Source organism: Poecilia latipinna, unplaced genomic scaffold (genome assembly GCF_001443285.1).
Source record: "Poecilia latipinna isolate Pla-1442-1.1 unplaced genomic scaffold, P_latipinna-1.0 Scaffold1226, whole genome shotgun sequence".
NCBI lineage: Eukaryota > Metazoa > Chordata > Actinopteri > Cyprinodontiformes > Poeciliidae > Poecilia > Poecilia latipinna.
In genome coordinates, this window is record NW_015113842.1 from 155,815 (window position 1) to 171,443 (window position 15,629).

Genomic DNA, 15,629 nt, shown 5'->3' on the forward strand with positions numbered 1-15,629 from the left:
CGTTGACTTTGACTTTGGAGCTTCGTCCAGTTTTTTAGGGAAACTTTTAATGTTTTAATTGGACATGAATTGAACTGTTTAGTCAAAGTGAGGCTTTCAAACGTAATAACATTGAAGCTACATTCGAGCATAGTGGTGGCAGCACCATGCTTTGGGGCTGTTTTGCTTGGCACTGGATGTCAGCCATATTTATTTTTGATAAAAGTTTAAAATATGTTGTTGTGGTTTGAATTTGAATTATACTGTAGCAGTTTATTATTTAAAGCCAAGATGGAACTGTAGAGCATAGTGGTGGCAGCATCATGCTATGGGACTGTTTCATTGACTATTTCATATTTTTTTCACTTCTACAACAAGTTGACGACTAGATATTTAAAACTCGAGTTCAGTGAAATCTGATCTCAACTGTAAAGTTTGAAAGATGTAATTTAAGCATAAGAGGGTTTCGTGACAGAATTGCATGGTGGGAAATGTAGGCTTATTGTTTTAACAATTTAACTGCTCTTAGACTTTATAACAGCAGTTAAATTAGAATGGAAATGCTTGTTTTCTAACTCACTGACAGTGTGCGTTTGTGTTAGAAAATCGCAGATGTTTTATATCATTTTAACTCCTAAAGTTTCAGGCTGAGCACCAAGAGAGGGGAACGTTTCCTGCCACGTCCGCTTTAATAAAAAAGAGATAACCTGCAGGCGAAACGTCAGCGGACCAAAGAGCTTCTTGCTGTTTACACACGACTGATATCCAAACAAAATCAAACTGGATCTTTAAATTTCTTAAAATTAGATACAAAAACAACAAAAAATACCTTAACTATGTTTATTTTTACCCAAACTGTGCTAAGATAATAATAAAAAATTAATTTAAGTTTTAGATGCTGAAATGCTGTTTCTACACACATGTTTTGTTTCATGTTAATCTTTAACTTAATGAAGCTACGATGCGTCATCAAGGTTGCGTCCTTGCGTCCTTTAAGCAAATAAAACAAATTTCCATGTATCCTGAGTCAGATAAACATTAGGATATATATAAAGTTAAGTTTTTACCTCAAAGAGCCGCAGGGCCTTGGCCAGAGCTCCAACCTCCTCCTTCAGGGAGAAGATGCAGGTGATCACCTCCGACTTCCTGCTGGTGTCTTCTTCCAGATACGAGTTCCTTCTTCTCTGGAGAAAATAATAAAATATTCATATTTACTGGAACTCATAGCTCAGTTTCTGTTATTTTCTGCTGACGGATCAAGCGTGAGATCTCATTCTGAGCAGTGACATTCAGGAGACGACCTGAAGCAGACTTTGCACCCTTTGACCTCTGGAGCTAAAGGATGCATGGAAGCATTCCTGCGCCTCCATGACCCAACCGGTCCCGGGAAATGCACAAAACTTTTCCTTCTGCAGAGCAGAACTGAGAAAAATCTGGAATTTTTTTTTGGGGGGGGGCATTTTTAAAAGCTGATTATTGCTGAAGCAGCTCCTGCAATTTGAATTGAAAATTTGCTAAAAAGTTGCATTTTTGTAGAGAAAAATTTCAGCTGCTGAAAGTTCCTGACAGTGGATCTGTGCATAGAGAGGGCTTTGTTTGTTTTTCACTAACATCAGCTGTTTTACTTTCTATTCACAGCACATAAAGGCAGAACCAGCTATTGTTTTTTGCTCTCACCAGAATTTTCCATTAATAAGGAGCTGTAAAATAATTTAAAAATCAATCAAAATTAGTTTGGAATAAGAGAAAAGTGACATTGTATATTTTTACCCCGGTGCCCGGCTCTCCTGTCTCTTCCTCCGGGCTGTGGTCTCCGTTCACTCTCTTGTAAGCGGCGTCCATCGTCTCTGCAGGTTTTGATGATCTGATGCTGGTTTCTCTGTCTCTGAGCCTCTCCTGTGCGTCGGGTTTTAACTTTACGTGGGCCACGTGACGCCACACCCCCTGTGTGTGTGTGTGTGTGTGTGTGTGTGTGTGTGTGTGTGTGTGTGTGTGTGTGTATCGGTACGTCACAGGACGGTTGTGAAACAGAACCGTTATGGTCACATCTGGATCCTGTTGTCCGCCGCTGGCCCCCGAGGCGACGCTCATGAAAGCCTGCATGTAAAAACAGTTTGGTCTCCTGCAGCCTGGCTGCCCTGAAAGCAGGTAGAAATATCTGGAGATTGGTGATCGTCTGATACTTAAACATGAAGCCGAATCTTATCTACCTCAACAAAGGTCTAAAAATCAACCGGTGTCCTCCTCTGCTCTGCTCCAGAGATGAACCGATCCGATATTTATGTCTGCATCGGTTTTGTTGAACAAAAATTCTACACCGGTGACAATGTGCCCGATCCATAAGGAGATATCCATTTAGTCTAATTCTATGCTTTGTGGTCTGAGCAACGTCATTCTTTATTTATTTTACGTTTTATTTTGAATTTCTAGGTTGTTTCAGTCAACTTATTTTCGTCAGTTTCTTTATTATTTATTCTACATTGGCTGCTATACCTCAATTGCACTGACTGAACAGAAGTTTGTGAAGTTACTTGTATTTATATGTGCTGTACTGGTGCAGAGTTACCAAATAAATGTGTAATTAAGTACATTTAAGTCTGTATTAAAAAAAAAACAACAAAAAAAACAATTTTAACTCAATACAGCACCGTTTTTTTGTATGAGATCGTTACGGGCCAATTTTTTTAACCTCAGAAATCTGCATCGGTATCGTAAGTGAAAAAAGTGGATCGGTGCATCTCTAATCTAGCAACATAGTAATAGATTTAAGCTGGAGGATAATTGTTGAATTTTTATGTCTAACTATACCTTAAAACCCATAAAATAAGTGACAATATTTACATTGTTGCTTTGGTAATCGGGTCACTGTGGTCATTGCCTTTCCTGGCTTCAGTGCATTTTAACCTAAATTAAAATCTTACATTAAAGTGTGACTTTTGTGTTTTTACGTCCGTGTGTTTTAGTTGTGTCTGCATAGAGACAAAAGTCTAACTGTAACAAACATAAAAGGCATAAACATAAACTACTGTAATGAATTCAGTGACCTAGAAATGTTTAATTAACCAACTGGAAAAACAGATATTGGTGGAAAAAGTTCAGAAGTTCAACAGATCAATAATTGGGTAATTAAATGATAACAGACCCATTCAATAAATTAGAATATTATTAAAAATTTCATTTATTTTGGTGAATCAATTTACCAAGTTTAATTTTTTTCAATGATTATTTACACACAGATTGTGTTGACATCCTTGCCTGTGCCTTATTTGCACAGGTTTATTCATTTTAAAGAACATTTCTGCATTTTATATATCTTAAATGCCCAAATACACATTTTGTACATGTTTTTATTATTTTGATAACAGCACAGTCTTTGTTATAATTTATTCTTCCATGCACAGAATGTTATTCTTAAAATATATGAAAAAGAAAATTAATACATTTATTTTGTCAATAATAAAGTATTTCTTGTCTTCTCTAGGACTATTTAAGTTCATAGTAATAATAATAATAAAAAAATAGTGATTTTTGAATGTTTTATTTTCTGTTTAGACAAAAAACAGTAACTAAGACGAGCTCTGCAGTGTCTGAACATTTATCTTCTGTTTTAGGAACCACATCCTGTCAGAGAACAATGTCTTGATTCATGAGCACGTAATAAAAACCCTGGTAAGTCTGTGAAATACACATTTTATGCTGCGTTTGCATGCCTCATCCCAGAGAAACACAGTTTTCGGTGAGAAAACCAGGGTTTTCTGAAACAATGAGTTACTGTGGTTAGCTAGCGATAGCGGCTAATTTTGTTCATGCTAAGCGCTGCTTTCTGCACAACAAACCACAACAATAACGATGTTTGAGTTTCTGCAGAATACATTTTTATTTAACTCCAAACAGTTGTAAAATTTTATTTTTAAAATTTGATTCAAGCTTTAGTTGTTTTGTCTACAACCTGAAAGTGGTATAATGCTAACCTTCTGTATGTAAATGTACATTTATCCATCCTATTTTTGACTGGAATATCTGTCATTAACGTGATATTTTGTATTTCTACTATAAAGTAAATTAAAAAGGATTAAACTCATAAAATTTAATTGACTAGAAAATCAGTAGTGATACCCCTAACATAAAAGTGAAGTTAAATTTGATCGTGTTTTAAGAAAAAGTTGGTCTTTTTCTCAATGATCAATTAATCTGACCCACTTCTGTGTCACATTATAATTTATAATAGCCATTTACTACAGTTGTACCATTTCAGAAATATGGCAATTTATAAAAAATAATTGTTTTAAAAGGATTTAATCAAAATTACAATATTATTCAATTCCAGAAACACCTTATTGACTCAAGAAGGAAAATTAAATGCTGTTGTAGCTCTTCCAGATTTCTTCAAAGATATGTTGTGGATGTTGATGGTTGTGTGTAGGAAAGATCTCCTGTAGTGGTCAGTAGTACAGCAGTTCTGAATAAGCTTCTGACTCAAGTTAGATGATTTTAATATTCTTCATTTTAAGAAAGATTCTTTGCAAAATTATCTCGAGAGGTTCCAGCATTCTGCATCAGCTGGTCGAGCTTTTTATTAATATTCTCTGTTGTTGTTTGTTGCTTTCGCTCCACATCGATAAACATGTGACATGTCAAAGTTAGCGTAGAGAAACAAAACCCCTCAGGACTCAGGATGCTCACAATTTCAGGGTCTGCAGGAAGAAAACAAAGCGGTACTTTTGCTGGTCCCCAGGATGCATCTGGTTTTTGAACAATCAGTTTTTCATAGGAAACTTTTTTTAAAGAGGTTTCTCTTTGTATCACACACTCAAACAGTTTGAAGTGTGAATGCTGCTTTTACAATTGAATATTGTTTTCTGCAGAAGATCGGGTCTTTCTGGTGCAATATGAGGTCATAGGCTGAAGGAAAATTTTAAATCTGTTGATCAAAATTATTTGAAAAGTTTAACAGAACCCAATTTGGAAACTTGGAAGAAACCATATTTTGCCATCAGAGAAAATTCTGTTTCCTCTCTAAGAATTTTACTAAATAAAAGCTTAAAAACCAAATTGAATGCAGGGACCAACAGGCTCCACAAGAGGGCGATGTTGGTTAGATAATCAGCAAACACCAGCTTCCTTGTTGTCTCAAATGTTTTTGCTGCTCATTAAAAAAAAACCTGCCCTTGATTGTTCCTCTCTACTGTCGCCACATACATACTAACATCGTAACGTGAACAAACAACCTGACATTAAGTAATCCGCTCTCTTTTGTTGAACAGTTACGTTGGAATGAGTGAGATTTCTGTTAATTATGTAATTGGATATTAACTTATTTCTGATGAAAAATGGCTTAAAATGCAGTTTTTTGATGTGTAACTAAATGTAACTAAAATGAAGTTTCAAGAAGTTGTAAGAAAATTACAATATTAACCATATGCAAAGATTATGTTTGAGATAAGTAGTGACAAAGCAAACCAATATTTATATAGTATTTAGTATACAAATTATGTAATATTTCTTTACCTTTTAACATAATTGTTTTTTTTTAACACACACACACACACACACACACATATAATACTATTATTTATAATACTGGAAACCTTCATTCGTTTGGTTTCATTTCATTTAAAAAAGACGGTAAAATATATAAGCTGTTGCTCAGGACAGGTTTCCGTTAATTGACTCGCCTGTTGCTCTTTTGTTTTATTTGCAGTAAATCACTCCTAATTTCTGGAACAATTCACCTAAGACTGTTATGATTTGTGGTGGTTGGTGGTGAGGAAGACGCCGGTAAACCCAGGTAGTCATGATGAAATGATGATTTAATAAAGAATCAGGAACAAACTCAGAATAACAGGCAGCACTGGAAACAGACAGACGAACAAACGACGACAACTGGCAAGGATTTGACAAAGGACAGAGACAACAGGTGGGCTTAAATACACAGGGAGTAATTAGGGGAACTAGACACACCTGGGAAACAATTAGGGAGGAAACAGGACTCACAGGGAACAGGATCAAAATAAGACACAGAGAAACCTAAACTAAACATACAGAGAACTCAGAAAAAACTAAATCCCGACAAAGACGGACATTTCTGTAAGTTTTTATCATCTTAGAAAGTGGTGTTGATTAGGATTAGGGAAAATTATTACAGTATATTTGGTGTTTGAACCATTTTAGTAGCTCAAACACCAAATATACCTTAATTAATGAATATACTTTTTTGTCCTCAAATGGGAAATTCACAGCATGCACAGTGGAGACATCCATAGTCTTCCCCAATCAGCTCAAAGGATAACGCAACAGCAGCCATTAGTATTACACCTCAAGCTGCATATAATTCAAATAGTTTTTATTTTCTATGGAGAATACCGCTTGCCGTCAGAGTTGTGCTCACAATGAGCCTCAGTATGTGGGACCTACTGGTCAGTAATCAGAGCTGTGATGTCACATGACCCCAGCAAGGTCAGCTTGTACAGTGGACGGAGCGCTCCCCTGTGAGTCATTCTCCATCATTACTGATGATGGACACAATTACTCGTTTATCAGCAGAAGTGATTCTGAGCCGACCAACACACTGCGGTTCTGTTCCTGTAATAATGATTGGCCAGATGTGAATCTCTGGCCTCCAGATCACTTATTATTTTGTCACAATTATGTAGCTCCAGCTATTTTTTTTTTATTTGTAAAAAAAAAAAAGTGGATTGGATTTGTTTGAAACCGACTCTGCACACAGAGCGTTGCTGTGCAGAAGGAGTAGCAGGAGTGCTTAGAGATGATAATCGCTTATGCACTTGTGAGGCTCCTAATTGTGCTTTCATGAGATGTCGTTGATTAATGGACAAGATGATGGACATCCTGTGAATGTTGTCCACATGTGCGCTGTCAACGGGGGGTGCTGAAGAATCCACTTCAGCATTGTGAAGGCGCCTTTCTGAGCGGAAGAAAAAAAGGGGGCACAAAGTGAAAGTTTGGGACTTTGGGCAGCGCCGTTGTGAGGCGGAGTGAATGAGAGCTGGAGCCGTGCAGCCAGCCACATGGGACGTTCTCACTCGGGATAATGGAGGCCTTTCTGTGGCTCTTAACCCCCTTGTTGCATGCTGGGAATGGGCAGCCGTGCGCCTGCCGCTCACAACAGACACGCTCTCCCAGCTGAATAATTGAATTCTTACTCCCAGGAAAGTCGGCCCTTCTTCTTCTTCTCCTCTCTGGACGTGTCCCGGGCCACACGTGGGCCTGACAGAAACTCTCCCAGGATTAACTTGTTTTCTAGGGAGGGGAAGACTGGATGTTGAATTGTATGACTGCTAGAACAAATGGGGAACAAAGTCGGAAAAGTAGTGAAAAGAGTGTTTACAGATGAACCATTGTCTAAGAGTTGGATCCATTCTTACACTTTCCTTAAAGTCTATTTTTCAGGTTCAACATTTAAATCCTGACCACTATATTTTCAAGAAAGTGTTGTATTTATTTTCAAAATTCACATATACTTCTATTTGTGTTTCTACTGCTTCTAAAAACAACCCAAGTGCTTAAAAAACCCACCAAGATGTTTTTTGAGAATAAGTTAATGTTTTTTGGTGTTTCACCTAGTAGACCCAGTGAATCCCAGCCTGTTACCTAGCAACCCCAGCAGAACTCTGCCCGTCGCCTAGCAACCCAAATGGAACTCCAGCACATTTGGCCAGCTGCTTTTACCATTTCTGGAAAAGACAAGTGTTTTATTGTTGACTTACCATTCAGAAACTATTCGTTGCATTCTTGTTGGTTGTGTAGGGGGCTTTACTAATGCTTTTCAAAGATATATGATTGTGTAATTGCACATCTGTTTGCACATTTGAGTGTGTTAGGGGGAGTGGCCAGCAGCAGCTTATTTGGATTTAAAGTGACAGAGCCCTAAATAGGCAGAACTCACCAGACTAAAATCTCATGACAAAAAATGTAATGAATGTTTTATACAGCCTTCAGACCTAACCTAACCTGTTCAAGGAAGCATAACAAATCACCCTTAAGGCTGCACTTGAGTTAATAGTGTGGATTAATTGATTAATTGAGATCTGATTGAGATGTGCCGGGCTTTTATGGTGAAAAATCACCTGTTCCAAAAGATTAAACTTATAATTTATTGGTCCATCTACGTTAAGTAGGGTGGCTGAAGTGATTTGTGATCTACTTTTCCCAAAAAGCAACATTAAAAAAATTCCTCATTAATATTTATTAATTTACTTCAGACCTTCTCTTACCTTTCTGGAAGAGTTACACCAATTGCTTTTCAATTGTTTTTATAGATTATGTCAGAGTGTCCACCATGGGGAAAAAGTCCCATTTTGTTCCCTTTGTTATATAAGTGACAAAATCGGGGGACAGTTATGACTTTCACGGTCCAGTTAATGGCTCACAAACCCCTAAACAACTCAGCTTCCTCTGGTTATCGACATCCTGATGTGCATTCAAAATTAAAATCGATAGCGAAACAGAAAAAAGGAGAAAAAAGCTATTGATTTTTGGACTTTAAAGGCTTTATTTAGCTTGACAGCTGCACGGTACAGAGGGATAGTGTTGCCTGCAGGTGGCTTTCAGCTTATTCTATTTCCTACAAATGTTGTTGAGATTTAGATCAGATTGAGGTTGTTTTGGTGAGCATGTCACTGAAGGGGATGCTGCTGCGTGTTTGTGGTTGTTGGAGGACGTGCCACTTCTTTGCCCCGGGCCGATGAGCTCATCAGGTGGCGGGTGTGAGCAGTGGGCTGGGGTCATCGCCTCCGTCCTGCTCTGCGACCAAACACAAAAGGTGTTTCCTTCCTTCAGCTGCACTCACTTTCACCTGTCACTCAGACTTTCCAGGGTAGCTGCGCCTGCATAGGGCGGCTCCAGGTGAGCGTTCGACTGTGGCTGATGACTCATTGGCAGTCCGTCTGCAGGGAACAACAAGCTAGCTTTAGCGACAAACTGTAGGTTCATTACTGCTGGCTGACATTTGTAAAGTCAAAAGTAATTTAGGTTTAGCCTGTCCTGGGAACAAAGCAATGGAGATATAGTCACAGTGTTACTCTATGTTACTAAATATTTAGTTTGCTTATTAATTGGTTTGAACCTGATCAATGAATAATGTGAAAATATAACTTTGAATACTTGAAGACCCCTTTTTAAAAAAAATAAATTTATTGTATTGTCCTTTGGACCTACAGAGGAACAATCTAAAGTCAGTATACAGCTTCAGTTATTACAACTATAAACCAGTGATCAGCCCTGAAATCTGAGTGATGGACTCTGACCTGAACATTCAGAACCACATAAAGACAGTTACAAAGTCGGCCTTGTATCACATAAAGAACATTTTCAGGATTAAAGGAAGATTTAGAAAAACTCATCCTTGCCTTTATCTTTAATTGTATTGATTACTGCAACAGTGTTTTCACAGATCGACCTAAAAAATCAGAATGTTGCTGCTGGCGTTCTGACTAAAACCAGGAGGTCAGAGCACACCACTCCAGTTCTACAGTCCTTCCTCGGGCTCCCTGTGGCTCACAGAATAAACTTTAAAATCCTGCTGTTAGATATATAAATCATTGAATGGCTCCTCACCACAATACATTAAAGATCTGCTGTTGTCATAGCAACCTTCCAGACCCCTCAGGTCTTCTGGTTCTGGTCTGCATCCCTAGAACCAGAACCAAACATGGATAAGCAGAATTCAGCTTCTATGCACCACAAATCTGGAACAAACTGCCAGCAAAACAGCCGAAACACTGAGTAAGTTATATATATGTTTTTCAGTCTAGTGCTTGTGCGCCCCTTTTTTCTAATGTCACCCTGGGCATCTGCCCTAACTGCCACTGATTATCATTCAGATTTAAAGTGAAATATGATTTTAATGTATTAATTCTAGCATTTATGATTAAAATCAAGTTTTTTGGGGGGTGCTAGGTAATTTGTGATGCTCTATCAAAACTTCACATATTTAATGTTTGCCTCAACATTTTAAATGAATCTGAATAAATTCAAAACACATTTACATCTATGTAAATAAATTGCAATCTCTACTTATAAAAGATGGATGTTTAAATAGTTTTTGTCTTGACGCATTGATGTATGTATAAAGATGCTTCTCTATAGTTGCAAACAATTAAAAGCCGTGTTTTGTCATTGGGTGGCGTGTTTATTGGCCTCACTTCAACATTTTCATGTTTGCTTTTGTAGCTGTCCTCAGGTCCGTGTTTACACAGCCGTCTCTGGCAGAACGCACAATGTACTGTAGGTGGAGAAAATGCAGACATAATGAGAAGCCTGCGACTGATCCTCATTCATGCTGCTTGTAACACAAAACATGCGTGGAAAACACACAAAGGGGAAATTACTCTGCAGCTGATAATCACAGTGATGTGTGACAAGTCATTTCCTCACGACGTATGAATGTGACGTGGAAAAGCAACAAAACTAAATCTTGTTTTGTGACACCACAGCAAAGGTTTCCAAACATCTTTGAGTTCATTTTTCTTAATTTTAATAACAAAAATAGGTTAGAACTACTTCTAAGCGAAAGATTTAATATAATAAAGGCATAAAATGTTACATTTCCAATCTAATTGAATTTTTTCAGATGGAAACCAGGCACTTTTATATGTTTACTTCTAGAAACAGAATAGCTTTCATCCAAATCTACATTTTTAGATAGAGCTATGATGCAAATGAAGAAAGAAAACAAATTCTTTAAAATAATATTTTAATTTATTTCAATCAAGAATTCATGCAGATATACAGCTCTGGAAAAAATGAAGAGCACACTGCACTGTACCCCATTAATAACCTCCTGGATATTCCACCAAATGTTGATTTCTGAACTCTTCCTGAGTTAAAACATAACTAATGTTGTTTCTAAATGAATATTAACTTGTTTTCTTTGCATTATTTGAGGTCTGAAAGCACTGCATTATTTTCCTTATTTTGACTTTCTCATTTTCTGCAAATAAATATTAAACTTTTGCTTGGAATTTTGGTGACATGTTGTCAGTAGTTCATAGAATAAAAGAACAATGTTCATTTTACTCAAACATAAACCTATAAAACTGTAAAATCAGATAAACTTGATCATTTTAAGTGGTCTCTTCATTTTTTTCCAAAGCTGTATGTCAAAGCTTTTATAGTCCTTAGTGCTGATGAATCACCTTCCAAAAATAAAATAAAAAAATTCAGTGAAAGTGACTTTTTTTATTATTTTTAAGCATATTCCCCAGTTAAACTGTAAATTACAATCCACAAGCAACATAAACAGCATTTTGAATCATATTTTTAAGGTTTAAACACTCATTTAAAACGGTTTTTCCCTTACTGCATATTGCTCCAAAAGTTGTGAATGTATCAACTTTGCAGGTTATTGGTAAGCTTACAGTATTATCATTTACCCAGAAGCAATAATTGACACAAAATAGATTTTGTTCTATTAATAAGAGTTTCTATTGATTGTAACAGTTGTGTTCAACAGGTGGCTCAATATCAGTCTAGCTGAGTTGCTCCATTCCTTTCTCCACCAGCAGAGGGTGACATTTGCTCTGCCGACTGCCACCTATGACTCCAGCCCCTCCCATCGCCATCGAAGCGGTAACCTCTCCTAATCCCCCCCGAGTCTTGTTGCTGTGGAGACGGCTCAGACGAGCAGGTGATGCATTGACAGGGAGCAGATGGTTCCCCGTGGAGGTAAGCACGGCTGAACAATGCTTCCATATTCATCATAAAGTCTTGCTGACTCTCGGTGTCTCCCTCCTTCAACTGTGTGTGCATGCATATCTTCAAAACTAAGACACACACACGCAGTCGTGTTTTCATCACTTGTGGGGACTTTACGTTGACTTATATAAATTTTCTACCGCTGGACCCTTACTCCATCCCTAACTCTAACCATTACATACCAAACTCTTACCCCAACTCTAGCCCTACCCCTATCAATCACTTACCTAACCCCTAACCCAAAAACAGCATTTCCCCTTGTGGAGACCAAGAAAATGTCCCCTCTAAGAGCAGTGGTCCCACAACCCCACATTGTAGACAGAAATAGGTCCCCACCAGGATATAAAAACCTGGTTCACACACACACACACACACACACACACACACACACACACACACACACACACACACACACATAGATGTTTGTTGTCCTGATGGTTCTGTGAATACAGCAGAGTTTGTACAGTCTGAGCGAGGTTGTGCCAGGTTAAAGTGGGGGACCGTGGCCCCCAGGGGGCGCTGTGGGAGCCTCAGAAAGTTTGAGAGAAGTTGAGGCAAAAAATCCAATTCCAATAATTTTTTTAATCTTAAATTTTTTGTTTTCTGTTATTCAGTCTTTTATTTATATATATATATATATATATATATATATATATATATATATATATATATATAAGTACAAGTTAAAATAATAGATTTAAATGTAATTTCTTTTGCTCCATTTGCTTGAGGAGCGTGCTCCTCAAGCAAATGCAAGCAAGAAAGCCCAGCTGTGGATGGCACTGCTGCAAGAAACCCACAAGAACCGTGGGGACAAAATTAAATAAAATTCGGTGTGATTAATATAAAATATTACCTACTATAAATTGCATTATCTATTATATTGTTAATAAAATTTTCCACCATCTAAAATCAGATGGTATGAGGCAGCATAATAATTACTGGCTGTAATAATTATTGAATAGTGAATAGAAAACATTCTAAAAGTTGAAGTTTCTTTACATATTTTGTACCATTCCCTCAACCTGATGAATAGAAGCTGGTTTACTGTATTTTGGATGGAGGCGTTTGTGTCCTGCAGGTGTTCCTGAGCTTTTCGCCGCAGTAACTCACTCCTCTAAAGAAGCTCCGTCTTTAGCCACTGTCTCCCTTGGAGATAAAGTACAGACACCCCTCTCTGCCTGCCTCTTTCATTCAGCTAACTCCTGAATAATCCAGCAACAATACGCTTCTCCGAGGCAGTGTGCAGCGATTCCACCCTCATTTCAGGGAGGAGGGGATCGGCTAATGCATGTAAAACACAGCCATTTTTTTCCTTGAATAAGTGGTGAAGGGGAAAAAGTGCGTGGCACAATAGAAGCTGTGAAGCGCTACGCTTAACCCACCACACCTGGAGCACACAACGGGGAGTGAAAGTGGCAGGCCACCTCTCCTCCCCCCCCAACTTCACCCATCATCACCTATCAAAACAGGCTGTAGGAAGCTGGGTTGGGCCGCAGGAGGAAGGGGGGCACGGCTATGATAAAGACGCACAGTGAGGAGCCATTCAAGGGCCCTGTGCCCATAATGGAGTCACTAATAGGTGCCTATTCAGCGGGGAAAGTGTTTGCTGGAGGAGGGGGAGAAAAAAAAGTTTCAGGGAAGCAACAATCACTTTGTCTGAGGCCTTGTGTATGTAAAATTTATGCAGCACTCCACCCCGTCCCCAACTCTTTCTGCTGTCCTTTCATTTAAAGAGCGTCACCACTGAATAGGCGACATACATAGTTTGGAGTCTTTCTTTCATCCTTACTTGAAAATAAACTGAATGGTCGGCTCTCAAGCGAGTCCAGTCCACGGTTGTTCTCAGAAAACTCGTGCTGTAAACTTACACAGATGGCCAGCATTTACACAATAATGTCTTTACTGATTGGTTTAAATGTAAAATCTGTCAAAAAAGCAGGAAAAGTTGCAAGAGAACTTCAATTTTGAACAATTTATGAGCTGTGAGGGTATTCTTTCTTTTACCGTGGTTTTCAAATTTTTTTCCTGAAAACATTTTGAAACTAACATTGTTTGGTGTTTCATTAAAAAGGACCTATTGTACAAAATTCTCCTTTTGCATGTTTATAAACTCCCATTTTGGTTGACATTGCTTCTAAAAACAGCCCAAGCACTAAATGCACAGTAAATTAATGACTTTTTGGTGTGTGTTTTAAAAAAACCTCCTAAATATTGAGTCAAAATCAACAGAAACTGCATTGTTACATAAGTGCAGGTCCAGCACGTTTTTTCAGCTGGTTTTACCGCTGTATAATGGCAGCTGGAAAAGTCAAGAATTTTGTTGTTGACTTACCATCCAGAAACCACCTGCTGCATTCTTGTTTGTTGTGCAGGAGGCTCCACTTCTGTTTTTCAAAGATGTAAGTTTGTATAATTGCATATCTGTTTGCCAACATTTTCACAAGCAAGTGTAAACGTTGATTTGGGGGGCATGGCCAGCAGCAAATTATTTGGATTGCAAGTGACAATAGGCCCTAAAACATCTAGGTTTAAAGGAGTTAAAAGTAGGCAGAACTGAGCAGAAGAATAATAATTTTGTGCAAAAAATGTAATGAATATGTTTTGTATAGGCCTATCCTAATCTGTTCAAGGTAGCATTGGTCCCCTTTCAAAAATGAAGGAAAGCGGCAGAATAAGTAGTGGCTTGCCTGAAAGCAAGATATTGCTCATTTTAAGTAAAAAATTCCCTAATATTGATTTAAAAGTACTGGTTCCAGTGGCAGACATTTTCCCCAAGTGAAATAATCTGCCAATGGTACCAGTACTTTTTCATTAAGATTAAGGGTTTATTGACTTAAACAAGCGCCTATAGTTTGGTGAAAAGTTACTTATAAGTTAGTTTTGTCTCATTTCAAGTGAACTAATATATGTACTCTAAAAACTAGACCAAAATACTTGGTAAGATTTCATGTTTTTGCAGTGAGGACACCCACTGCCACTACTCCTCACCAGGGGAGCTGCCCTCGTGGGTGAACTGACTAATCTGGAAATGTTGAGACCATATTGTAAGAGATTGAATAAAATACAGCGGCCATATTGTGCCTTGCGTCAATCGGCTTAGCTGACAGATTGATGAGATGAGAAAATAGCGGCGCTAAACCAGGGGACAAGCGGAGGCTCCCAGCATGGCATGGTAACCGGGGTTTGGAGTCAGGCCTGCTGCCCACAGCAGCCGGTGCAGGTCACGACTCCTTGATTGTCCGTCCCGCTCCTGACAAAGGGCAGCGTGTGGTGGGCAGGGCAGCTTTCCTTAAAACAGCATGATAGCTCTTGTAATTGTATTTTTATGTCTTGTGGAAAGCTTTGTCAGCGCTTGTGTGCTGACATATGTGTTTGTTAGCATGCTCATTAAAAGGCTGTGCTTAAATATTACTTGTGTCTAGGAATACATTTCTTAATTGACAACCAAGAATTTGTATCCTTGCTCCTATTGGGCGCTGTGAGGAAATGTGTTTTTTATGACTCCAGTAAATATCACCTACCAGTAAGAGAAGCTATTTTTGATTAGATTTGGTGTCACTATCATACTGTTCTGGCTGTTCTGTGAGAAAGATAACCACAGTAAATACAAAAAGCAGTTTCCTATCGATTTTTCAATTTTTTACGTGGTTTTTTGGCAATAAACATATGTTTTTTGGTGTCTTGAAAATGAGCGGTTTCATATATCTTCAGAACGTAATGTCACACATTAGCATTGCTCTTCGCCTAGTTCGTGAAGCTCAGCCTGTTAGCCAGCAACGCCCGCAGAACTCCACTCATCTCCTAGCAACCCAAGCTGAGCTCCAGCAGGATTGTTCAGCTGATTTTACCACTGTATGTGCTGTACAATGGCTACTGGAAAAGTGTTCTGTTGTTGACTTACCATCCAGAAACCACTTGCTGAATTATTGTTC

The 15,629-nt window shown here is 38.3% G+C and overlaps 1 protein-coding gene across 1 annotated transcript in view; it reads right to left on the reverse strand.

Moving 5' to 3' along the window:
• The window catches only part of pah (phenylalanine hydroxylase), a 23,527-nt gene extending 21,655 nt beyond the window's left edge, over positions 1–1,872 (reverse strand). Inside the window, exons 1-2 of the mRNA XM_015054055.1 lie at positions 1,750–1,872; positions 1,047–1,163 (exon numbers count right to left, since the gene is read on the reverse strand). Coding sequence (XP_014909541.1) covers positions 1,047–1,163; positions 1,750–1,821 — 189 coding nt within the window. The 5' untranslated portion in view covers positions 1,822–1,872. The remainder of the gene's footprint in view (positions 1–1,046; positions 1,164–1,749) is intronic.
• Positions 1,873–15,629: the final 13,757 nt, after the last annotated feature.